At 43.9% G+C, this 27,011-nt stretch overlaps 1 protein-coding gene across 1 annotated transcript in view; it reads left to right on the top strand.

The window, feature by feature from the left end:
• The window catches only part of HECA (hdc homolog, cell cycle regulator), a 30,236-nt gene extending 3,431 nt beyond the window's left edge, over nucleotides 1-26,805 (top strand). The window contains exons 2-4 of the mRNA XM_083498247.1: nucleotides 13,268-14,308; nucleotides 19,195-19,349; nucleotides 21,239-26,805. Coding sequence (XP_083354373.1) covers nucleotides 13,268-14,308; nucleotides 19,195-19,349; nucleotides 21,239-21,403 — 1,361 coding nt within the window. The 3' untranslated portion in view covers nucleotides 21,404-26,805. The remainder of the gene's footprint in view (nucleotides 1-13,267; nucleotides 14,309-19,194; nucleotides 19,350-21,238) is intronic.
• Nucleotides 26,806-27,011: the final 206 nt, after the last annotated feature.

The raw sequence follows: 27,011 nt of genomic DNA on the forward strand, positions 1-27,011 counted from the left end.
ATCATGCTCACTCACCTTGAATATTTTTTGCATTGTTAAAGCACTTGTGGGTATTCAGATCTGCTAAGATTAATGAGACTGGGGGAATCCAGACATGCATATCAGTGGAGTACAGAACACTTGGTAACACACAAATGAATGTGTTCACTGATGCTATTTAAAAGAGAAATCATGGTGTCTTGGATTATATGGAAGTTCTACCTGTTGTGTGTGATCACTGATGGGTCATTCACATGTGCACATTATAACGATTGTTTACCACCATCAAGTGGTGAGCATACTGTGTGAACTAGCCCTGCATTTGCCTTAGTGGTCTTCTCAGCAACAAACTCAGCCAAAGTTACTATACACTACAGCAAGCTTAATTGTAATGTGTACTGTACTGTATTACACTTAACAAAAGATTGCTATTTAGAATAGGTTTGCAATGAGCTTCAGTCCCTGTTTTATGAGCCATTAACTTGTTAAGTTATAAAAGGGAAGTTACATGTTTGTACATAATGATAAATCAAGAACCTTGGCTTAATAAACCATACTTAATATGCAGTCTATGCTCCCACTTTCCTCTTTCAGGAAAAAGAATCATGGTTTGTTTTCCATTAACAACCCAAGATTTGTAAGCCAACAACAAACCTTGGTGCAAGGCTGGCTACCCCTCCCCCCCAGCTTGTTAGGGAGAAACAAACTAGGATTCCCAGGTTTGGATGTAACACTAAATTATACCCTTCCTGGTTTGTTTACCCACACATTCAAAAGAAAGGAAGTGGGAGCAATTGTGCTGCATGCATTAGCCTGCATCTCAAGTCCAGTAAGGTTTTTAAAAGCCAAGATTCTTGGTTTTTCACAGGGGTAGCAAGCCCATGGATAATATCTGGCCAGTGACCTGCTACCTCTCCAAAAATTGGCTCTCTTTTCTGTTTACTGAGCTGTAATATCTTGCAATGATGTTGCACCAGAGGGAAAAGAAGAAGGAAAGGATAAATGGAGGGCTTTCTTCTCAATGCAACAGTAAGCTGGGAGGAGAGGTTCAGCTGTAATGGGGAGGAGCAACAGTGTTGCCTGCCTGCCTTAGTGTTTGTGTGTGTCATGAGGACATGGATGCACATGTGTGTGTACATGAGTGACTGTGTGTGTGTATATATATATATATATATATATATATATATATATATATATATATATGAACAACCATGGTTGAGTGTTTGGGCTGCTCTGGCCATGGCCACGGCTGGCATATCACACTTGGAGTGTTGACAATCCTCAGTGTGGCCTTCAAGCCAAAAAACGATAGTCAGCTCTGGTTCATTGTTACGTACAAATGCAACCAGCATCTCATACTTTTGCACAACCCGTTTTCTATAACCTGTCACTGCTGTTGTCTTAAGCTTTTAGATCTTCATGAAATGTTCATGGCTGCTGTAGAAGTATATTGTGTTGTCAACTTCTTTTGCTAAAACCCTCTCGACTGGAGTTGAATCTCCTTTTAAAATATACATGTTGGGTAGATTTTTTTTTTAAAAAAAGAATGACTTTATGGATTGTCCGTATGTGAGGGATGAGGAAGTTCAGAAATTCCTGGACTACAACATCCATCACCCTTGCTCACTGGTTATGCTGGCTGGAGTTGATGGGAGTTGGTGTCTGACTATATCTAGAGCAGGCTTCCTCAGCCTTCCAGATGTGTTGAGACTACAATTCCCATAATCCCTGACCACTGGTCCTGCTAGCTAGGGATCATGGGAGTTGTAGGCTAAAAACATCTGGAGGGCCGAGGTTGAGGAAGCCTGATCTAGAGGGTCACATAGCCCATGTCCTGCCATATATATCATACCTGGGTATATACAAAACTGCCTTATACTAAGTCAAACCAGTGATCCATCAAGCTTCAATGTTCTCTTCATTAATTGGCAGTGGCTGTCTAGAATTTTGGACAGGGATCTTTCCGAGCCCTACCTGGAGAGGCCGAGGAACGAATCTGGGACCTTCTGTCTGCAAAGCAGATGCTCCATCACTCAGCTGCAGCCCTTGCCTTTAAGAGCGGTAGTCACGTAATCTGGGTAACCGGGTTCGCGTCTCCGCTCCTCCACCTGCAGCTGCTGGGTGACCTTGGGCCAGTCACACTTCTCTGAAGTCTCTCAGCCCCACTCACCTCACAGAGTGTTTGTTGTGGGGGAGGAAGGGAAAGGAGATTGTTAGCCGCTTTGAGACTCCTGAAGGGGAGTGAAAGGCGGGATATCAAATCCAAACTAGCCCCTACTAAAAGAAATGTGTAAGACAGAATGAAATTGTAGAGTAGTTGGACTCCTTTTGTTTTGAAATTACGATTTGTTCTTACACCTATTCTACTGGCTGAGAGCTAATTCAAACATGCAACTTTCAGCACGTAATACAGTCTTCTCAAGGCTTTGTACCAACTCAGTATTCAGGTACTGGGTGTTTGAAAACACCCCACATCACTTTATAAGCTTCTGTATGTATAAAGGTAGCATGCCACCTTGATTTCCACATGAATGGAGGTTTTGATGTTTTTCAGGGGTGGTATAGGCACATGAGAGGGCTCTACCAATGTGTTGGACCAAAGTCTTAGACCAGTTTGGAATGAAGTCTGCTAGCAGAGACTTGCTTTATTTCTTCATAGTTGTACAGAAGCTGCCATTTTTAGCTGATATTAATCAGCATTGCAAAATGTTACAAATCCCTGACAAGTACGGTTTGTTTGTTCAGCTAGTCAACAAAACAACCCCAGACCTGCAAGGTTTGCCTTATATAGGCTTCATTCAAGGTTGTCCTGAAATGCCATTCAGTGCTATCTTACAGTTCCCTGACTTAATTATTGTTACTGTTTCTCTGCTTTTGAGCAAGGGTTGAAAATATGCAGCCTTTGACCCAATTTCAAAAGTCTTCTACAAGCACTCAGATCAGATCTCCTGGTTGCTTCCTCAGCAGCCTGCTGGGCTTTAAGGAGTAGAAAGAGATGGGGTGACCTGATTCACTTTTGGTTCTGGTTCACCCACTGCTGGCTTTCGTCCTGCCCACAGCATGTGGTCTCCAACATACTACTGAAGAAAGGCAGCCATCAACAGACGAAAGGTTGCCTATTGCTGCTTCAATTCGGAGTGAAGGCTCCTGATTGTCCCTCTGCAAGTGTGGGGCTCTCACTCTTGATTGTTCCTTAGCAAGCATGGTTTGCCTTTGGTACTATTAAATTGGGTGCTGAATGCAACCTGCTTTGGTTTGCTTGGGATTGTAGCCCCCTGATGTCATATGATTAACAGCTGGGCAGCCATGGAGGGTTGGCCGTGATTGCTTAGACATTGGGCCATACGTGGGCTGATTTCTGCGATGTTTGAAACAGTATCTTTTGTTCCGTTCCTGTAAGTGACTGAAAAAATGTTGTATTCATTATACAGTACTTCCCAGAATTGCCTCCAGAGGCTGTTGTACTATGGGGATGGAAATGAACTTTCAAAGTTGAGTGGTGAGCCAGCAGATGAAAATGAAAGTACAGAGCAATTCTAAATCATGGTTTGCTTGTTCATACTCGAGAAGGTTCAAGCTGAGGTGGTGTTTGAGTTGAGTATATGCCGGCTTGTTGAATCCATCCACTGTACCTTGTCACTTAGAGAGAAGAAGCTCATGCAGCTTTTAATCCTTCTCTCACAATATATGGGCAGTAAGGAACGTGCTAAGGATGCACCAAAATTCCCTGTTGCAGTTCATGCTCTGGCTGGGATGCTAAGAAGCAGTATTAACTGTACTGTTAATTATGGGTGCGTGTATATAAGTGCACATGTTTGCTTGTTTGCAAGGTGGAAAGACTTGGAGCCATCTCCTGCTCAAGAGACATCTATCATTGGGTCACTATCTTAGAGGAGAGGGCAGCAGGAAGTTAATGTGGATCTGAGTTGAAGATCAGAGATAAAGCAGCGCTGGTAGCTAAGCTTGTGTGGGCATCTAAAATTGGGATCTGTTCCGCTCTTGGCAGTGGGACTTTTTTGTTGATAAAATGTAAAGGGGGAAAGTGTATATCTTGAGCTCTTTGGAGGAAAGGCTGGATATAAATGTAATAATAATAATAATAATAATAATAATAATAATAATAATAATAGAAGATTAACCCTCCTCAACTGCATTGCCCATTTGGAGATTTTGCTGATGGGGTGTGTGTGAGGGTGTGTGTGCAGATGTGCGAGTGTCTGCCTGTGGTTCATCTGTGTGGCAAACTTTGGTCCCAACCAACTTTTGGACCCCACCCATCACTGGCCTCCTTTTGGATTGATGGTGACAATAGAATCTGACCTTCAGGATCAAAAAAGGTTCTCTACCCCTGGCCTGGAGAAGAGAGGGTTTGATTTCTACCTGAAAAATGAGAGAGGCACATGGGTGAACCAAATACTTGTCATTGACAGCAGTACTTGGTTTAACCTGAATACACCCCATTTAGAACTGTTTTCTTTTTACTGTTGTAAATGGGATACATTTGCATTCATCCTTCTTTCTATAGAAGCTTGATTGCTTTTAGAGCTCCTGTGCAAGCACTAACCTGTTTTGAGTTTTTTGAGTGATCTGATTGAAGGGGATTTGGCTAATGTAACATTTAAAAAGTTGCTTGTCACTTTACAGTTACTAAAAGCTCCACTGCTGCAAGTTGTAATGTATGTGTTACCTAATTAGGCCTGTACTTAGCTGCTCCTTTTACTATGTCTCTTTTAAGAGCTCGTGTACGTACTGTATTTCATCACATAGCTGTTGTACAAAGATGTAATTGCTGTTGTGGTTATAAAAGCTGAGCTGAATGTTTCTCATTTCTAATCTTAAAAGTAGTGATTTGGGAGACCCTGAAAATCTATCGTTTTTACCTTTAGCCTCCATGGCTGGGTCGGTATATGCAGTTTATCAGTCTTTTGCTGCCTCAGTAGCTGCCCCCCTTTCACTCTCCTCATGTGATCCCACCTAATCAGATCACTGGATGTGATGATGCTACAATCCTGTGCATCCATTCAGACTTGGCTGCTTACTGCACTAAGAGCAGATCAAGTCCATTTACAGAGAAGCAAGGCTTCCTATTCAGGTCACAATCATGGATCACAGAACTAATATTTCTGCTGTCCTTTTGACACAATTCCTGAAAAAACTGCCCAAATGTGGTGTGCTTTTTTAACATTCTGATTAAAGTTTTAGCAAAACAGGAGAAGTCCCATTTGGGCACAATTCTATTACTTATCTTTGAACGATTACAAACTACAGTAATCAGTAGCTGGTGGTAAGAGATAAGCAAGAATCTGATCAGGCAGCTGCTGTGGTTTGGGAACAGCAGCATTCTTTGGGAAGATGGCAGTTTCGACTAAGTCTGATTTATTGAGTCATACAGTATAAACCTAACGTCACAAAGGGCAGATGACAGCAGTTTAAAATATCTAACATTAATGGTACCAAGTGAAGTGAAAACAGCAATGTTCTTACCTGCACACTCGAACACGCACACTTTTTATACTGTCTAATAATTTCCCTCCCCTTACACTAGATGGGCAACTGCTACCTTTTTGCAAGCTATATCTGATCATTCAGGTATGTGGAGTGTTACTTTGTGTAAGACTTAGCTTTTTATGAACAAAGGTGGTAAAGAAAATTCTTAGAATATTTACTTCAATCTTCAGATCACCTATTTTGGAAGTTCTGAGATAGATTTGGGAAGCAGGAGTTCAAGACAAGAATAGTGTAATGTTAAATTCCAAAGCTCACTGCTTCCTTGTCTTCAGAGAGCTGCATGTTTTCTGAATTCCATGTTACAAAATTGCTTTCAACATATATGCCAATCTAAAGCTATTTTTTCTGTTGAATATCACTTCATATTATCTACAAATCCTTTCTGAATAACTCTTGTAAGAAGATTGCTTGACTTACATCATTATCTAGCCTCTTGTATTGCTACTGCATAGTTGACATGTGAAATCAATCTCTATTCACCTTTCTTACAGGATGCTACAGATACATATTAGGCTTTCTTCATAATTTTGTAAGAACACATCTGTGTGTAGTTTTCTGCCCCCATCCCACCCTGGTACTTGGCAGTTTTTTTAAGTAGATCAGATGTCAGGGCTATGTGTAAAGAAACTATGACCTTATTGTGTTCCCAGTGGTTAATGTCCAAAACATAGTCTTGAACAGAGTCTCCCACCATTCCACACACTAGAAGAAGTGTGTCCTCATACTGAGTGTTAATAATATGCATAGATGCAAGAAACATGACTTATCTGAATCTGTTTCCCTTCATCACATCTCATTCTTACAAGCAAAATATGTCATAGTCCCTTTGCCACCAGGTATGATAAATGGGGATTATAGACCCCTCTAGTAGTCTACACAATTTAGAGTGTGATGTTGGTGAGGTAAAGGTAAACCACTGAGTCTCTTGAGCTTACCGATCAGAAGGTCAGTGGTTCAAATCCCTGCGATGGGGTGAGCTCCCATTGCTCTGTCCCAGCTCCTGCCAATCTAGCAGTTCGAAAGCACACCAATACAAGTAGATAAATAGGTACCGCTGCGGTGGGAAGGTAAACGGTGTTTCTGTGCACTCTGGTTTCCGTCATGGTGTCCCATTGTGCCAGAAGCGGTTTAGTCATACTGGCCACATGACCTGGAAAGCTGTCTGCAGACAAACGCCGGCTCCCTCAACCTGAGAGCGAGATGAGTGCCTCAACCCAGCGGCGTAGCATGGGTTGTCAGCACCCGGGGCAAGGCAAGTAATTTGCGCCCCCTAACCCGGGGCAAGGCAAGTAATTTGTGCCCCCTAACCCGAGGCAAGGCAAGTAATTTGCGCCCCCTAACCTGCCGCCGCTGCCAGCTTCTTCTTGCTGCTGCCTGGTCTGGTCTGGTGTGGTTCTCTCCTGCGCTCTGGGCGGCCGCTGCACTGTCCCTCCCCCAGATAGTCCCTCGCTCTCTCTCCGCACCGCACGCCTGGCACCCACCCCCTCCACAGTGGGCGGCGACCCAGTGGCTCGGTTCGGATTCGCACAGCCAGCACTGCAGTGAGAGAGAGTGAGTGAGCCAGGTAGGGGCAGAGAGCTGCGAGTGCGAGCGCCCCCCCCAGATGTTGCGCCCGGTGCGGCCGGCCCCCCCTGCACCCCCATGCTACGCCACTGCCGCAACCCCATAGTTGCATTTGACTTAACCATCCAGGGATCATTTACCTTTACCTTTTTTTTGCCTTGGTGTTGATTTTTTTTCTGAACAGCACCTGTACTTGGGTTTGGTGCTGAATCTGGAGTGAGAAATGGTTTAAAGTGAATACCTTTTAAAATATCACTGAAGAACAGTTTAAATGTGGTCTTAGGCAGGCTAAAATTGTTTACCTAGGAAGTGTTGTTCTGGTACTGCATAGTGCCTGAGGTCTTGATTTAAACATGAATCTGGCGGCTTAGAGTTCTACACTTGTGAGCTTTTAAAACTTATTTGGCTTCATGTTTTAATCAGATTTCATAGTTCATGGCTTATGTTTGTTTGCAAGCTAGGCAGTTTTCAGTGGTTTTAACAGATTCTGGAGTGGCCAGTTGCTAATGTGGCTTCTTTTTGAAATACAAATTTTCAACAAAAATCTGCACATGCAATTTTGATGTTGCATGTATGTTGTACCTTAGGACTACTCGTATCTTGATAAAATTTAAAAAACCTCTTCCATCCCTCTTCCAAGCCCCTTCTTCCTTTTCCTACTGAATTTGTTATGAACAATTAAAAATAAAATAAAATTTGTAACAATACACATAATAAAATAACAGTGTTCAACACCTTATAGAAAAGATTTTATTAAAACCATTGGGGGGGTGGCATAGGAATAAATTAGATTACAGTACAATCATTGCTCCTTTGCTACCCCCAGCCCTACTTCATAGGGACTCCATGGGAAGTCAGCTATGTCCTGCTGGTCCCGAATGTGGAGATGAAAGGATACTGATTTTGCACACACAATGATGCTGTTGTCGAATAGCAAAAAGCAGCCTTCCCTGCACCAGGGAAAATGTACGAGGCAGCCACACCCCACACTCTTGCATACACATGCAGTCACACATGCATCTCTCTGTGTATATGTCTGTCTCTCACACCAAGCAATTTCAGATACACAGAACTCTGCTCATGCTCTTATGTACAAGCAATCATTTTCCCACACACAACCACACAAATATGTCTCTATTTCCTCAGGTGCATGTCTTCCTTTCTCACACGCACCGCCCATGCACATAAACCTCCTCTTCCTCTCTCTCTCAAACAAACACACCCCACACTCCCTCTCTGCCCAACTACATCTGACTGCATCAGACTACACATACATGCACACCCCTTTGTTTCACATGTACACAGAAAACATATACCGTATTTCTCGCTCCATAAGGCGCACCTACTTTTTTTGGGGGGGGGATTCAAGAAAAAATATATATACGGCTTTTGGGGGCTTTTGCGGGAGGTGTCCCTTCCCCCACCTCCTGCAAAAGCCAGGGATAGCTGCGCGAAGCCTCCCCAGGGCAGCGGGATGAAGGCTCCCTGCTGCCCTGCGAAGGCTTCATGGGCTACCCCAGAGCTGCTCGACCCAAAGAGCAGGTCGGGGAGCAGCGGAAAGGCTGCGTGCAGCCTTCCCGCTGCTCCCCGAGCTTGTCGGGGCTGGCGCGGGAAGCCCGGTTTCCCCTCCCCCCCATCCCCAGGGACCACACATTCGCTCCATAAGACACACAGACATTTCCCCTTAGATTTTAATAGGGGAAAAGTGCATCTTATGGAGCAAAAAATACGGTATATCCTTCCCTCCATCAAACATCTTCTATAGCATCTCACCTGTATATTTGGGTATACACCTCTTCAAGTTGTTTCCAGTGCTCTCTGTTGTTTGCTTGCTGCATCCACACAAACCCTGCTGTTAGTTTTAGTAGTCCATCCATCACATAGATTTCTGTCGTCATGGTCTGTTAATATTGTAGGGTTTCCACACCAGCACTGCTTTTGCTCCATCAACCTGAGCTTTCTCTTGCCGCATGCCCTGCATGTGTCCGTTTCAACTTTGCAGTCTTTCCCACTTGCTCTGTAACTTTTTACCTTTGTTGGGTCCAATTATTAGTTTTTCTTTTTTTTAAGGATGTGCCTAACATTGCTCATTCCAGGGCATGTTTCATTGTTCTTAACCTTTTTATGTTTCTTTGTGTCATGGTCCAGTTCTCTGCTCCATAACACACTATGGGTAATATACACGTAATGAATGTGTGCATAGCTTTCAGATCTGAGGAGACATTTTCATTATGAAGCTGAGTTTTCCAAAGGTGGCCCATTATTATCCCCCCCCCACTTTATTCTTTGGTTTGATATTATCTCCCCAGTATATATATATATTGTCCTAAATAGATGTACAGTGGTACCTCGGGTTACAGACGCTTCAGATTACAGACTCCGCTAACCCAGAAATAGTAGAGTTCAGAACTTTGCTTCAGGATGAGAACAGAAATCACGCGGCAGCGGCACGGTAGCAGTGGAAAACCCCATTAGCTAAAGTGCTACCTCAGGTTAAGAACAGTTTCAGGTTAAGAATGGACCTCCAGAACAAATTAAGTTATTACCCTGAGGTACCACTGTCTTCTTTAACTTGCTCTGTTTCCATCCAACATAAACACCACAAATCTCTCCCGACTCTCTTATCACAAATTACACATGCGTATCTTTCTCAGTCACAGATGCATAGAAAACAAACTGTGAGAGAAGAGGAACAGGAGAGGCAAAAATGAATCTGAGCAAATGCAGTTACTTGCTTTTGTTTCAAGTTGAGATGAGGGCAGTTTACAGGGTTCAGAACATGGCAGTCTGATCCATTAGGGGGTTATTGTTGTTTAGTTGTGTCTGACTCTTCATGACCCCATGGGCCAAAGTACGCCAGGCACTCCTGCCTCTTGCAGTTTGGTCAAACTCATGTTAGTAGCCCATTAGGGATAGCTAACCTTTTTTGGGATGCATTCTGGTTTAGCCCATGGTAAGTGTGCTGAGGCCCATGGTGCAAAAGTGGGTGTGACCAGTCTTTATTGAATAGTATACATACTCAACCTGGGAGTTCCATTGAACTCAATGTAACATGTATAGAATTGCATTTGTAAAAAGTTTACTAAATAATATATGATTTGATGTGCCTTCCTAGTAGGGCTGAAATTAATTAATTATATCAAATGAATCGCTTTAAATGACTTGAAAGTTTGAGCCATTTAATTTAACTTATAGTATGTAACTAATCAGGAAATGCTGTTTTTTTTAAAATTAACCCCCCCCCCTATTTTGTATACAAATGCTTCTAAAATTGCAAGTTGTAGGGATAATCTTAGAAGAGGCATTTCCTCTTTTTATCTTGCATAGGAAAGAATATATCTTCTGGGGCACCTATGCAAAACTAGGTTTGAGCAAATTTAATTGAGTTGGATTTCTTTAATTGCCAACTTTGCAATGGATCACCAGTTTCAAGAACTGTATGAAAAAAGGGGGGTTTCCTCTCTGAGCACTTCTTTTACTTGGGTGCTACTGGACTTTATGGTCTTGGTCTGGAAGAATTGGTAGAACCTGAGCTAGCCACCTTATGTTTTTATGCAAGATATTTAACTCAAATTATTTCCTCATACCTCTTAGTCTTCCTAAGGTACAATTTTCTTCACACCAGGAGGTCTAATTTCTGAAAGTGAAATTGCAAAGACTTTTACTGTTGGAAATCTGTGTTTTATTGGAACAGCTGGTTGAAGTTCATCAAGTGTATTAAAGGCCATGGGAAATTCTGACATTGGAATGCACAAGCATGCCTTGTTTTTAGCATTGTAGAGCTTGAAAACATCTTCTCCCTCTTAGGCTTGTCTTTGCTTAGTCGTAGGCACAATTTTTAAAAAGGTTGGATTTAACCCATATGGCTTGATTGAATAACTTCTTTATGACATGCACAGTTTGGAGAAGATAGCAATCGGAGTTTGATCTTGTTTCTGAATAATTTTGGGCTCTAAAATAAAAACATTTAGGATGAAGGCCGATCTGGAAATAATGAGGATGCATTATGTTTAGACAGCAATGCAACATACAATTTGTTAAATTATTTTGTTACTAATTCAATGAACACAGTGTTGCAGTTGATAATATTACTTAATGTTGTGAGTCACATTGAGAATTTTGTTACGGAGTTGGTTGTATAAACACCCTAAGTAAAATAAATAATTGTTGAACCTGGTATCTTAGACCAGTGTTTCCCAACCTTTTTTGGGCAAAGGCACACTTGTTTCATGAAAAAAATCTCAAGGCACACCACCATTAGAAAATGTTTAAAAAATTAACTCTGTGCCTATATTGACTACCCTATTTTTCGCCCTATAGGACGCACCGGCCCATAGGACGTACCTAGATTTTGGGGGGGAAATAAAGGGAAAAAAATTATTCCCCCCCCACGCGGGGCTGGGGCGGGAGAAGCCCGAGCTTCCCCCGACCCCAGCCCCCAGAATGGGAGCCAGAGTGGCTCCCGGAGCTTGCGGGACTGGGGGTGGGGGAAGCCCGAGCTTCCCCCGCCCCCAGCCCCCAGAAAGGGTCCGAGAGCGATGGCAAAGGTGAGCGCACCTTCGCCATCACTCCCAGAGCTTGCGGGGCTGGAGGTGGGGGAAGCCAGAGCTTCCCCCACCCCCAGCCCCCAGAAAGGGTCCGAGAGCGATGGCAAAGGTGAGCGCACCTTTGCCATTGCTCCCGGAGCTTGCAGGAGCTGGGGGTGGTGGAAGCCCGAGCTTCCCCCGCCCCCAGCCGCCAGAGCAGGTCAGAGAGCGATGGCGAAGGTGTGCGCACCTTCGGCATCGCTCTGGGACCTTGCGCGGGCTGGGGGCGGGGGAAGCCGGAGCTTCTCCCGTCCCCAGCCCGCAGAGCAGGTCGGAGAGCGATGGCGAAGGTGTGCGCACCTTCGCCATCGCTCTGGGATCTTGCGCGGGCTGGGGGCGGGGGAAGCCGGAGCTTCCCCCCTCCCCAGCCCCCCGAACAGGTCAGAGAGCGATGGCGATGGTGTGCGCACGTTCGCCATCGCTCTCGGGGCTTGGGAGGCTGCGGGCGGGGGAAGCTGGAGCTTCCCCCGACCCCAGCCCCCCGAACGGGTTGGAGAGCGATGGCAAAGGTGCGCGCAGCTTTGGCATCGCTCTGGGAGCTTGCGCGGCTGGGGGGATAGCTTCCTTAAGCCTGGGGAGCCTCCCTCCCATGGCACACTAGGCAACGTCTCACGGCACACTAGTGTGCCGCGGAACACCGGTTGGGAAACACTGTCTTAGACAAGACATTCCTGGTGTCTTCTGGAGGAATTTTCACTTAGTCACTATTGAGAGCAAAACATACTGTATTTTTCCATGTATAAGACACCCCATGTATAAGATGACCCCTATTTTTTTAAACCCAAAATTAAGAAATTAAGTTGTTTAGCTTTTTTGGGGGGTGGGGGAGGTCACTTCCGCCAATTGCTCACCCGCCTGCCCCCCACTGTTGAATGCTTGCCACAGCCACTGTCGTTCGTACACCTAGCCACAGCCGCCAATTGTTTGCCCACCTTTGCCATAGCTGCCAATCGCCTGCCCAATTGCCACAGCCAAAGCCAATCGCCAGCAGGCCATGCCGCATCCACCAATCACTTACCCAATTGCTGCTGCCAATCGCCTGCTTGCTGCTGCCATTAATCGCATGTCCCTTCTCTGCATTCACTATCCGTGTATAAGACGATACCCAATTTTTGCCTTTTTTTTTTTTTTAGCAAAAAGCATTGTCTTATACAGTGGTACTTCGGGTTACATACGCTTCAGGTTACATACGCTTCAGGTTACAGACTCCGCTAACCCAGAAATAGTACCTCGGGTTAAGAACTTTGCTTCAGGATGAGAGCAGAAATTGTGCTCTGGCGGCGCGGTGGCAGTGGGAGGCCCCATTAGCAAAAGTGGTGCTTCAGGTTAAGAACAGTTTCAGGTTAAGAACAGACCTCCGGAATGAATTAAGTACTTAACCTGAGTTACCACTGTACACGGAAAAATACGTTAAGTGGCTTGATACCTCCCTTCTTTGAAACGGTATGGATTCTCCCATTACACATTCCTCAGTTTGTAGAATAGTACCAGTGTGTTCATGCAGCTTCATTTGTGTACCAGAAGCCCTGGATTGTCTCAGGATAACTTGTTCTTGAGCCCTTTGAATAACAATGGCGGATACTGATTGCATACAATACAATTGATACATTTATCTGTTCTTTGTCCTGCAGAAGCTGCTTGTGCTACCCCACTGATATGTAGCTTTGGACGGCCTGTTGACCTCGAAAAAGACGACTACCAGAAAGTGGTATGCAACAATGAACATTGTCCCTACAGCACTTGGATGCATCTTCAGTGTTTTTATGAATGGGAGAGCAGCATTCTGGCCCAGTTCAATTGCATCGGGAGAGCAAGGAGTTGGAATGAGAAGCAGTGTCGACAAAACATGTGGACCAAGAAGGGATATGATCTCGCCTTTCGTTTTTGCTCTTGCCGGTGTGGACAAGGCCACTTAAAGAAAGACACCGATTGGTACCAAGTAAAACGGATGCAAGACGAGAAGAAGAAGAAGTCTGTGTCCGAAAAGAGCACTGGGAGGTCAACCTCGGAGTCCTCGGAAGATGTTAAGAAGTGCAGACCTGCCAACAAACCGCAGAAAGGTTTAAACCACGATATCCAGCGGCGGCATTCGATGGATCGGCAGAACTCTCAGGAGAAAGGCACCACTAGCAGTAGCTACCCAGTCCGTTCTCCCTGTGGTTCTCCAGGCCAGTCCCCTCCCGCTGGCTACTCTGTCCTTGCCCCCACACATTTCAGTGGGCCTCGCTCTTCACGATACTTAGGAGAATTTCTGAAGAATGCCATTCATCTAGAACCTCACAGGAAGAACATGGCCAATAGCGGCATGTTCCGGAATGCCCACTTCGATTATGGGGCATCTGGGCTACAAGCACACAGGTCGGGACATTTTGATGCCCCTGTCCAGTTTTTGAGGAGGCTTGACCTATCAGAACTTCTTGCTCACATCCCCCGGCATAAATTGAACACTTTCCATGTTCGGATGGAAGATGATGCCCAGGTTGGTCAAGGAGAAGATCTACGGAAATTCATTCTTGCAGCGCTCAGTGCCAGTCACCGAAATGTTGTCAACTGTGCATTATGCCACAGGGCATTGCCAGTATTTGAACAGTTTCCTTTGGTGGATGGAACCTTGTTTCTTAGCCCATCAAGACATGATGAAATTGAATATGATGTTCCCTGTCACCTTCAAGGTATGGGTTGCTTCATTTCTTAATGAAAACTTTGCAATTTATATCTCATTTACTGTGCTGCGTTTTCTGGCAGAAATATACCTTACCATGGAACTGTGTTTAACTGCAGAGAAGCTCTATACTTGTTCAGGTGTAAGAGAAATGGAAGAATGTTAACACAGGAGTGGGAACACGGGGATGAAGATGTTAGATCCATCTCTATCTCCATCAGTCCATGCTAGTTACAAGTCTGAAGTGAGCAAGCTGCTTCTACTTGTGAAAGTCCTTGTTACAGAGAGGGGCTTCAAGATTCAACATCACATGGGTTGTCTCCATGAGAGGCTCCTCTGCTTCATACAGTTGAGGACAGCAGGGATTACAGGGGTGGAAAGAAAGTGGATCTAGTGTTGTCACAGTGGCCTTTTCATGTGCCACATTCTCCGATTTCTCTTAACACCTGAGTTGGGCTAGTACGTGAAAGGAATATTGGTTGCTTTGCTCTTTCTCTGCCTACTGTTAGGCCTCAGCCCTCAATTACAGATTTTTATTTACTCTCACAAGCATGTGGATCTCTGCCAGGGATGAAGTGATATGGGTAGAAGAGTTGCTGGGGGTGGGATGGAATGTCCCTGCAAAAGAAGTGAAAAATGACATGGTTAGGGATAGGGGAAGAAGAATGAAGTGGTATGCCGTGATGGATATATGAAAGTTCAGAGAATATTCCAACTACGTGTTTATAGAGAGGAGGAAGGTAGAGGTTGTGGTTTTTAGTTCATTGTGACTCTGGTTCCCTGTATTTACATTGGGCAGTGTTCAAACCAGAGTCTGATCATAGTTTGAAGTTGTGTGTTAACCATAGTTCACCCACTTCATGTGTCATGAAATCTGCTCACAAGGTTCACTCTTGCAGCATGCTTCCAATCCTGGTTTAGAGGATTGCAAAATAGTTTGTGAATTGGACCAATCTGGAGTGGCCAGAGTGGTGGGGCATTGGCAGCCTCCAGAAGGAAGATGGGGTTTGAGTAACCTGGGTATTCTGAATTGGGTAGAGTTGTATAGACACTGCACCACTTTCCTGCTTTCACATTTGAATCTTCTCTATATTTACACACCCAGCCCATGTACAGATTGATTCATTTCTTGTGGTCTGGGCTTTTCTTTTATTTCCTGAAACTGAGTTAAAGCAGGGACTTTGTGGTATGGAGAAATGGCATACTTTTTGGTCAGTAGGATACTTTTTGTGTTTCCTGAATGCTTTTGTTCTCTTAAGGGCTTATATGATTTTCTGTTCTGCTGAACCAGGACATCTATGTAAGACCTTTATTTCATTAATTCATACTAACCTAACTTGGCAGATGTTCATGGCAGCTAAATAATAATAATAATAATAATAATAATAATAATAATAATAATAATAATAATAGCAGCTTAGAGGAAATTACATCTCTCTTCCGTGATTTTGTTCTTCAAGGGGCTCAAGGTGATGAACATAATTAGTTTTAAAAGTTTGGTTAGCTAAAAAAGCTAGCTTCATAACCCATGGATTGAACTTGGCTTGTTTTGAAACTTACTAAAGTTTATTGTAAGCCAGGATTCCTGGTTTGTACTACAAAAGGAGCTGTTCTTCCTTCAAAGGGAAGCTAATCTCCACAGAAGTCCTTTTCCTGGCCATGCGGGAGGAGGAGAACAAGGGGAGGGTGCATCATGTCCATGTACAACTATGGTTTGGATCGATGTGTGAAGAAAGGTCAAAGGTCATGCAATGCATTTGATGCTTGAGTGGGAATTCAGACTCTGGTCTCTTAGATCATAGTCTGGCATACATGCTAACTACTACACCCGACTTCCTCAATCTCGGCCCTCCAGATGTTTTGAGACTACAATTCCCATCATCCCTGACCACTGGTCCTGCTAGCTAGGGAACATGGGAGTTGTAGTTCCAAAACATCTGGAGGGCCGAGGTTGAGGAAGCCTGTACTACACCATGCTCACTTGTTGGTTCTTAGTGCTATTGATCTACATGATTTAATTGTGTAGTATAAATGCTAAACATATTTTCTGCAGAGTTAATTTTAGACAACTTCAATGCTTGCATTTTTTAAACGTTTAAATAGTAATCAGAAATTAATATTCTAATATTAAATGTTTAGATCTGAACATTCGCATTACTGTTTTTAGAGAGTAACCTCTGCTGAACAATCCACAGTGGTAGTGGTGAAGTCAAGAATTGCCGATTAATAGCAAGGAAGTGGCTGCTGCTGGTGGGATTGGCTGTAGAGGAACAGGCAGGTTGAGAACTACAATCCTACAAAGCCCAGTTTGTGAGAATATTTTGAAAAATCTCTTTTTTTTTTTACTTCACTGGTACCTTCTGGCCAGTGTTTTAAGACTGTTGCTTACTAACAGTCAGAGTGTGAGCTACTCTTTGAATAGTTTATAGTCCACTGTGTAAAAGGCTTATATGTAGGTTTCAAGCTTTGAATGCACTCAATGGGTTTTAGCCAAGGAAATCATTTTGTTCACAGAAGGCGTTCCACTTTTGCAATGCAACGTCCCCCTCCCTCTTCTCCCAAATCCGCACTGTTATTTTCTTCACTTGCTGAAATTTTTGTAAGACAGAAAGGCAACTGACCTATCAAATTATGCCAGTCATGGAATTTCTCAACGTATATATTGCATAATCAGATCAGAATAGCCCTGCTAAATCATGGCAAAGCTACATTTAGGCAAGCATCCTGTCTTCAGCAGGTCCAACCAGAGGGCCTTAGGAAGCTCAGAGTGAGGACAAGCTCAGGGTAGACATCCCCCATTTGTTTAGAGTAGGGCTGAGGCATCTGTGGCCTGCCAGTTACGGTTGGATCCTGTTAGCCCCAGCCAGCATGGCCAGTGGCCAGCGGCCAACCATCATGGAATTGGAGGCTACTTCAGAGGCACGTCTATTCCCCGTTTCTAGTCTAGAGCTGCTGGTATCCGAGGTAAACCTGCCTGGCTATATCAATTCCTCTGTGGGCTACCATGACTGGTCACTTTTAAAACTCTACAATAAACTTTTAACCTTCTCGTATGCTAATAGCCACCATGGTACACAATGATGAATTCCACCTATTCTGCAAGTTACTGTTGATTATGTTAACTTCCTGCCTTCTTTAATAATAATAATAATAATAATTTTTTATTTATACCCCGCCCTCCCCAGCCAAGGCCGGGCTCAGAGCGGCTTACAAGCAATAATAAAAACAAGATGAGTGATTACAACTTAAAAACAAAAATAAAATACAACATTAAAATAATGGAACATTAAAATATTAAAATGAAGCCTCATTGCAGGAGAAGGAAAAGAAAAAAGAAAAAAGGGGGGAGGGAATCAAATTGGCTCCAATCCAAAGGCCAGGCGGAACAACTCTGTCTTACAGGCCCTGCGGAAAGAAATCAGATCCTGCAGGGCCCTGGTCTCATGAGACAGAGCGTTCCACCAAGTTGGGGCCAGTGCTGAAAAGGCCCTGGCTCTGGTTGAAGCCAATCTAACTTCCTTAGGGCCTGGGACCACTAGGGTGTTGTTATTTATGGACCTTGAGGCTCTCCGTGGGGCATACCGGGAGAGGCGGTCCCGTAGGTACGAGGGTCCTAGGCCGTGAAGGGCTTTAAAGGTCAAAAGCAGCACCTTAAATCTGACCCTGTACTCCACCGGGAGCCAGTGCAGCTTGAAAAGCACTGGATGAATATGCTCCCATGGCAGAGACCCTGTGAGGAGCCTCGCTGCAGCATTCTGTACCCGCTGGAGTTTCTGGGACAGCTTCAAGGGCAGCCCCGCGTAGAGCGAATTACAGTAGTCAAGCCTGGAAATGACTGTCGCATGGATCACTGTGGCCAGGTCGGGGCGGGAAAATTTACAGGATGAACTCCACTGTTTCAAAACAGAAAATCATTTCTCTCTCTGCCTTTACAGGCCATTTATAATCTTGCAAAGTTTTATTACTATACCACCTAGTTTCTCTCCCATCTACACTTTAACAATTCTCGACCTCTTGAAGCGGTGTCTCTCTCCCTCCCCCTCCATAGCCAAAGATACTATTTTTCCCTTGTTAACTTCAGTGGCTGTCGTTAATATTCTAGAATAAAAAATGGGATGTGAGAATAACATTTCATGTTATTTCATGTTGTTCATATATTTTTGGAAAAGTAGCGTGTGAGATTTCATGTGCCCGTTATTTAACATGCCAAATGGGAGCACGGAGGGGTTCCTTTATATGTGCCAAAAGCTGGGTATTTCTTAGTAATTTTATATGTATATAATTATTGCAGTACCTCAGTAGATACATCTAAGTAGACACATGCATCTAGGTACAATTTCCAGAAATTATTAAGGTACTTCCAGAGCACAGGTCTAAAATTTGGTAAACCTGTTGTGAAACATACCCGTTGTATAACATACACAGTTAAAAAGGGCAGTTTTGCATTATTATTTTTTAGATATTATATACGGCACAAAAATGAGCTTCAGGGAGGTGATCACAAAAGTATAAAATCCACAATACAATATTAAAAACAGCAATAAATAAATAAATAAATAAATGATAGTACATTCTAGAGTTCAGGATGCTACCACATTCTCATTTCTACACACACAGTGTACGTCTCTTACAAGTAGAACATGGGATCTTTCTCTGTCTCTCTCAAAAATTTCCTAAGATCTGCCACTATAAAATGGCCAAACTAACCATAGATGGATGAAATACTTCGCTATTGCAGTTCCAAAGTACTTGGGGAACGGTAGCTGGAAATGTCTGGAAAATGGAACTTCCCTTTTTTCATTTATTGTACCCAGGAACATACCTAACGTTTTCAGAATGCATTTTCTTACCAAAAATGTCTTTCAGAGTACCAAATCTTTGTTTTCCTCTTTACAGGAAGGCTCATGCACCTCTATGCTGTTTGTGTAGACTGTTTAGAAGGAGTTCACAAAATTATCTGCATAAAGTGCAAGTCCCGGTGGGATGGAAGCTGGCATCAACTGGGAACCATGTACACGTATGATATTCTAGCAGCGTCTCCCTGTTGTCAGGTTAGTATACAGAATTACAGTTTCTATCTTATCTCTAACTAGGCAGAAAAGAAGAAGAGTTAGATTTCTGATCGGTAAAGTAAGACAGTTGAGATTTCCATTCAATTTATCTACCATATTTTTCGCCCTATAGGACGCACTTTTTCTCCTCCAAAAATGAAGGGGAAATCTGGGTACGTCCTATGGGGCGAATGCAGGCTTTTGCTGAAGCTTGGAGAGCGAGAGGGGTCGGTGCGCACCGACCCCTCTCGCTCTCCAGGCTTCAGGAAGACATACGCAGCCTAGGCAGCCCTGCGGGAGGTCCCGCAGGGATGTCTAGGCTGCGGATAGCAGCCTGCCGCCCAGCGCGAGGGGCTCCCTGAAGCAGAGCGCCCCTCGCGCCGGGCAGACATCCGCAGCATGGGGAGCCCTGCAGGAGTTCCCCGCAAGGCTCACCACGCTGCGGATAGCAGCCTGTCGCCCAGCGCGAGGGGCGCCCTGAAGCAGAGCACCCCCCGCGCCAGGCAAACATCCGCAGCGTGGGGAGCCTTGCAGGGGTTCCCCGCAAGGCTCCCCACGCTGCGGATAGCAGCCTGCCGCCCCGCAGGGGGGGCGCCCTGAAGCAGAGCGCCCCCCACGCCAGGCAGACATCCGCAGCGTGGGGAGCCTTGCAGGAGTTCCCCGCTCCCCACGCTGCGGATAGCAGCCTGCTGCCCAGCGCGAGGGGCGCCCTGATGCAGAGCGCCCCCCGCGCCAGGCAGACATCGGCCAGCCCCACAAGCTTGGGGGACAGCAGGGAGGCGCAGCGCTGCCATCCCGCTGTTCCTCGACCTGGTTCTGTTTCCCCGACCTGCTTTTGGGGGGGAAATAAAGGGAAATTTCCCCCCCTTTATTCCCCCCCCCAAAAAACTAGGTGCGTCCTATGGGATGGAGCGTCCTATGGGACGAAAAATACGGTAGATAAAATGCATTGGGCGTGGGAGAGAGGGGAGGGTGGCAATAATTAGAAAAGTTGCAAGGAACCACTATATATATGTTATGCATGGGGGTTTCTTGAAAGCCTTCTGATGAGGGAGAGGCAGAGTTTGTTGCATCAGTGGTCCCTCCTTCCTGCCTTGTTCCTTTTTAGACAGCTGAATGCTTGGAAAGGGCCCATAGATTTATTATCTTGGTAACAAGAAGGTCAGAGACTAAGACAGAATACATAAAAAGGCACTTCCAATCCCTTCCTACTCAGGACTGATTCTTACTTTTTTTTTGTATTTCGGCCCATGTACCTGAAAAGAAAATATATGCACAGCCTTTCAAGTACGAAAGGTGGGCATATGTAGAAAGCAGTGCGTGACTTGTTGGAAAAACCCGGCAAAACAAATCCTGACACAGTTTCTCTTTCGGTGTTTCTGGGCTGCATCCAGCACTGCATGCACAGATTTCTGCTTGCACAACAGAAACTTCTTTTTCCTCTCTTATCCATGCGCCCCTCCCCAAACCTACCCCGGAGGGTCCCCCCACCCCCTGGAGCAGAGTTTGAGGGTGTGCTGGGGGCTGCAGGGGAGAGGAAAGGAGGAGGAAGTTCTGTTGTTCAAGCAGAAGTCTGTTGCACAAGTGCAATGGCAACTTTTGATACCACCCTCTGTTGTTTTTTAATCAAATATGTCTTTACTTCTCTGTTGCACAAGTAGGCAAAACAGTTACAAACAACAACCCTCTGTTTTAAGTCTAAAAAGAAACACATGCCTGCCTGACTCCAAACATATATGCTATTCGCACTTACTGGGGCACACATGTCTGCCCGAGTGCAAAGAATTAAGTGAGAATCTGTATCAAGTTTCTGGCTGAATCATATGCGAGTAAATGATTTTTGAGACTTCTCTTGTTTTGTCTCCCTGCCTCCCCACACCCTCTTCCAGGCTCGACTGAACTGTAAACACTGTGGGAAACCTGTTATAGATGTACGTATTGGAATGCAGTATTTCTCTGAATACAGCAATGTTCAGCAGTGCCCACACTGCGGAAACTTGGACTACCATTTTGTGAAGCCATTTTCGTCGTTTAAAGTTCTGGAGGCTTATTGACAAAAGCTTTGCCATAGTAATAGCTATTTTATGAGTATTGTTCCTTTATTTTACATATCTTTTATAAGATCTGTTCTGTGAGGGGGAGGGGAAGGGGCTTTTTTTTCTAACTGAAAGAAAGTGCAGCAGCTTTGTGTGATTGTGTACATGTGTTCCTAATGTAGATATGTGTCATCAAAACCGTGGTCCTCTTGCCATGATCTCAGTTGAAGGCAAGGGATGGGGCAACAGATTGTCTCTCGCTCTCCGCACTCATCTAAGCAGGGAGGGGGGAACACCACTCTCTTCTAATTAGGGCAGAGTAACTTCAAGACATGGAGAGAAGTTATGGAAGCCAGCGACTGGTTCCAAATTCATTTCTTTTCTTGTTGTACGTGTAGATTTGGAGGGAAGGGGGAGGATCTTCATAAATGGCTCAAAGAAGTGAATGGAAAATCCTATGACTGTCCTTACAGATGGATGGAATATTATCTATGGAACAGGGTGATAGGACCTCCTAGCTAAGGAGCTCTTTGTCCTTATTTCTGCCCTGGCCCCATGCACTCAAATACACTTCACATCCCAGTATGATGTGTGGGCCACTGAGAAGAGAAAGAGGCATTCTGAAGGGTCTCAAGTTGGCATAATCTCTCCATGGTTTAAACCACAAAGCCTCACATCTTGCCCTTAGATCCACTCTGTGCATTTGCTGTGTCTGGATGAGGTTGGTGGTCAGGCTGGATGAGATCCCAGTGTTTGCCTCTTTCGTAAGAGAAACTCCCACGTTGTTGTTCCCTGCTGAATTTGCCATCGTCATCCCTGGGAGCAAGATCTTGTCTTGATAGTATAAGTAGTTCTAGCTCATATACTTTGAGGTTCTGTCTGATGAGGTGAACTTAAAACGTTGACAAATGAATGTAATGCTATGTCAGAAAATGCACTGTTTAAAACAAAAAAACAACCCCCCTTATTTTTGCATAGTGTCTTCCTGGAGTATATATTTGATAATCGGAGCTACTCTCACTGACAGATCATAGTGTTTCCGCTAACATTGTAATTCTAGTAGTCAGGGAAGTTGCTTCTACCAAAACAAACACTGAGATCTTAATTAGTTGCATTAGTTCAGCTTCTTTGAAAGCATTAAAAAAAATTTCTTGCGGTTCTCAGAGGGATTATTGAGCTCAGTGCAAAACCTGTTATTAAGAGGTTCCGTGCATCGGTTGGTTTGACCCTTTTGTCTCTTACTGCACAAATGTAGGAAATGAGGTACAAACCAAATGGATTGTGTTGCTTAAAGTGGTCTACTCGGATGCCTGATTTTTCCTGTAGGGTAGATAAACTAAATGAAATACTACATTTTAAAGAATATAACCCTTCACTCGAGCCAAGCTGATATGCACCAGTGGTACAGGGTTTGTCCAAACACCCCATTAAAAAAAAAATAACTAGTATTGGTGTAAGCATGCCCTAAGATTGTGTGTAGGCTCATGTGTAAATGGGAATTGTGGAATCAGCTGGGATATGGCAGGCTAAAGGTTCCGAAGAGCATCTTTGGATCACAGAATGGGCTTCTGTTTTAATAGGTCTTTGTGCCATATAACAAACTGCAGCACTTTGTCATGTAGTAGTGGCCTGAAGACCCCCTTGGGTGCATGGAATTAAATTCCATCTTTCTTTTTGTTTTTTTGCTTGTTTACCCTGGCCATGATCTAGGTGGTGCTAAAATATGAAGGTAGATGCTACCTTATTTTAAACCAGTTGACTTCTACTTTTGGATATCTATTTTGAAATGGCATTTTTACTTAACTTGTAAAACCTGTAATTTAGCTTTGGGTTGAGGAATCCAAAGTGAAATTAATGAACTGATTGATTTTTGCATTCCCAGTAGATTCAGAATCAAAACCAGTGAGATTTATGAACAAAAATTTCACATGATGTTTGTATTTTAATTCTTATCATAGGCTCCTTATGATTTTGTGCAAGATGTTTGGTTTTTAAAGGAGGGAATATGTTATCTTTTAAATTGTGATAGTTTGGAGTATTTTGTTTTTTGGAACAGATATTGAAAATGGGCAATCTGCTGGAAAACTTTATGGGACTATTATTCATAAAATAATTTCCTAAGAGAAGTAGCTTAAATTACTTTCTGTAAATTAGCAGAAATGTCGTTGTAGCCGGTGGAACACATAGGCCACTACATTGTTGCCTGGGTGTTTTATTTGGATGGAGTGGGGTTAGCCATCCACCTTGTACACTGCAGCTCTGGTCAGATCTACCCCCTGAGCTGTTTTTAGGTGCAGAAAATGACATGGGAAGAGCAAATCACAGTTCATCAATATAAGGTTGATCCTAAGTCATTGGCACAACCTCAGTGCATGAGAATACACACTTAAGCTCCATGAAATTTAAGTGGATCTAATCAGCCCAAACTCCCTACTGCATAATAGACACTGTGTAGCTTGGCAAAATATAGTTTGCAAAGATGTAACTCCTCCATTGTACTTAAAGCAAGTATGGATTTAAAATGAGTCACACAGTCTCAAAAGAATGCAAAAACCTAATAAAGCAAATATGTAACACACAGTACGCTGCCTCGTAAACTAAGGCTTCTGCTTAATATTAAAATGTCCAGTCCTTGCAACAGCTCTGACTGCTTGAACAGCTGATGTAGTCTTTGGATCAAAATAATGCTACTTAGAATTCTCACTTCCCAAAATACTCACTTTCATATATATTTTTCATAGTTAATCAAGAGGTCAGAACAACTGCAATCAAGGCAGGTCAGCTGCAATTAAGCTTTTGTTTGTTTTCAGCTGAACTGGATATAAGCATTTTCAGATTTTATCTTCCAGTTTGTATACTCCATACAGCTAGGCATTTTGCATGGATTTCAAATCATGTGGCACTGACTGACCGTTCTGCATCTGAAGGGAAGAATGGTGGCAGTTCTGTCATTGTATGCCTCACTGTTTGAGGCCTGAAGCTCCTTCCAAATTTGCATTTTTGATTAGATTGCCCTTGAGAAATCTGTGTGTGGCTCACAGAGGCCCTGAGCTCACACTTAATGTGCATGTTTTATATGCATGCTTAAGCCCACACCTCTGCAAACAGCCTCACTGTTCTGCAGTTTGTACACAGAAGTCTGTGCTCAGTAGGTAGCTTCACAGAACGGCCATTGTGAGGAGGGGACAGAGGGTGTGCCAGACCTCCACTTCCCCTGCTTCCTCAACAGGAACTGCCAGGAGGCCCTGTTGCCATAGCTCCTAGGCCTTCCACGCACCTATATTGCCAAGTGGCACTCCATGGGGAGCCAGATTGTACTCTCAAGTTGCTGATTCCTAGAGTTTAAGGTAATGGTGGCACAAGAGTGGTAGGACTTGGTATCTGAAACTACAGATGACCATGACAAGGGAGATTCAGGCTAAGTTTTAATGTTCTAGACCGGAAAGTGGTAAAGCAGCTCATAGGCTACGAGATTTAATTTGCCTTTTAAGGAGGAGTCAAAATTTATGGGTCTAGCCCATCCAAGGCTAGGTAAGGTTTTTAACTCCTTGTTGTTTTAAACAGGTGACTTTATTACGGACACTTCGATTGCACTGACGAAAACGTAACAGACCCTGTTCAAATGCATCTTCCTGTGTTCACTGGAAAGTGGCACTTGAGACCCTCAAAGATGTAATTTTAGTGTCTTCTGAGATACCACTGCATAACTGTGTGTGCCACCATCTAAAAAAACAGTATTTGCAGGATTTAAATTGCAAGGATGCAGTGTTAATCAGATGAAAGGTTAGGAGCTAAACCAAGAGGGCTGTTCAAAAAAGGATATTAAATTTTACCAGCAAAAAGTATCAGTGGCTTTATGTGCAACAAATGTGAGTAACATGTTGCATATAAAAGGTGCAAGCAGTTTTATATTAACAGCATGCACAATTGTCCACTGTATTTTAGTACGATCAGAGTATTTTTGTTTTGAAACCACCTTAGCCATGAAATTCTATATTTTAAAGGCAATTGTCCTTGAGTTAATATGGGCCTGGCTGTCTTGTTCTGTTGCTTAATGTAATACTTCCAGGCAGGCATGGGCAACTTGGTGGTTTGCAGAAGGTGCCTGGACTGCTCTCCAGGTTACAGCCAGAGTGCAAGGCATGATGGCATCACTTCTCACCTGCCTCCTCATGCCACTCTGCTCACACATCCTGATGGGAGGAATGCCTGCCAGGTAAGCAGTGGCTCCTTACCTGCTCTATTTTGGCCTGGCCAGCCTCACATAGGAAGCAGCACTAATCTGGCAAAAGAAGCCTGCAAGGAAGATGCACACAGTTCTGTACCTGGTAAGCAATCCTTTCTTCAGAAGCTGAGAGTTACTGTGAATCTTCTGTTACGATTCTCACGCTCTGAGGCCAAGCTGCCTTGTGGGGTAAGACAGTTTCATGGCGAGGGAGCAGCGAAGGCCTCTCTGGGAACTCCTGGGTTATATTGCATCTGGAAAGGCTTTATTTTTCATCCATTATTTGTTTTAGTGAGAAAACAGACCCCTAAATTCCATGCCCATATAGTTTCTCTGTAAAATATCAGGATGCTTTTATTTACTGAGGCACTCACATTGATAAAGCTATGTTAGAAACATGACAGAAAGCTTCGTATATCACACACCTCTTAACACGTTGAAAATGGGCGGGTTTGGGTTTTTTTGGCACTTGCAGATATAAACTAAGTTTTGTTCCTACTATTGCTATAAAAAAGGCATTGGGAATCAGATATTGTTGGAGTGTCTGATCACTGCCATGATCTCTGATCACTGCCAAAACTGGGACTAATGGAAATTTGAGTTGGGCAACAGGTGCGCCCATCCCTGTTGTAAAAGTACATTTAAAATGGTATGAGGGAAAAGCGCAGCAAATCTACATGCAGTCCTAAGATGTTTAGCACCAGTAGAACCCTAAAGTGTAGAGCTTGACTTCATCTAGTATGATTCTGTGGCAACAATCAAACAAGGCCCTGCTAATCCGTTAAGTGTACCTAAGACAGTGTCAGATTGTGGCTTTTGTCTGTTAATAACTAACACATGAAATGGGTGGATTTCTGAGAGCAAGGTTTGAGGCAACATGTGATTCTGTCAGTGTGTTCTGTTGATGGGAAGACATGTCGCAAGTTTATGTTCATTTCTCTCTGATTTTATTGTACGAGGTATTCAAGGACAAAGTTGTGAGGTTACAAAGCCAGCCCCGCTACGTTTGTCAAAAAAGCCTTTTTTCCAAAAGGGGAAAAAAAAGTTTTGGATTGCACTTTTGCAGAGGAAAGAATATGTACATAGCAAATGAATGTTGATGAAATTTAAAATAATTGGTTATGATGCCATTTTTGTGTGGTGTTAAGTTTTTTGGTTGTGATTTATCTGTAATAAAAGAATAAATTGCAGTGAATTGTGTTCATGATTATTGTGGTGTCATTATACCTCGGCCCAGTATACCTGAAGGAGCGTCTCTACCCCCATCGCTCAGCCCGGACTTCCTCCGAGGGTCTTCTGCTGGTTTCCTTACTGTGAGAAGCGAAGTTACAGGGAACCAAGCAGAGGGCCTTCTTGCTAGTGGTGCCCTCCCTGTGGAACACCCTCCGCTCAGATGTCAAG

The sequence above is a fragment of the Podarcis liolepis genome, assembly GCF_965112155.1.
Source record: "Podarcis liolepis genome assembly, chromosome: 3".
Classification (NCBI taxonomy): domain Eukaryota; kingdom Metazoa; phylum Chordata; class Lepidosauria; order Squamata; family Lacertidae; genus Podarcis; species Podarcis liolepis.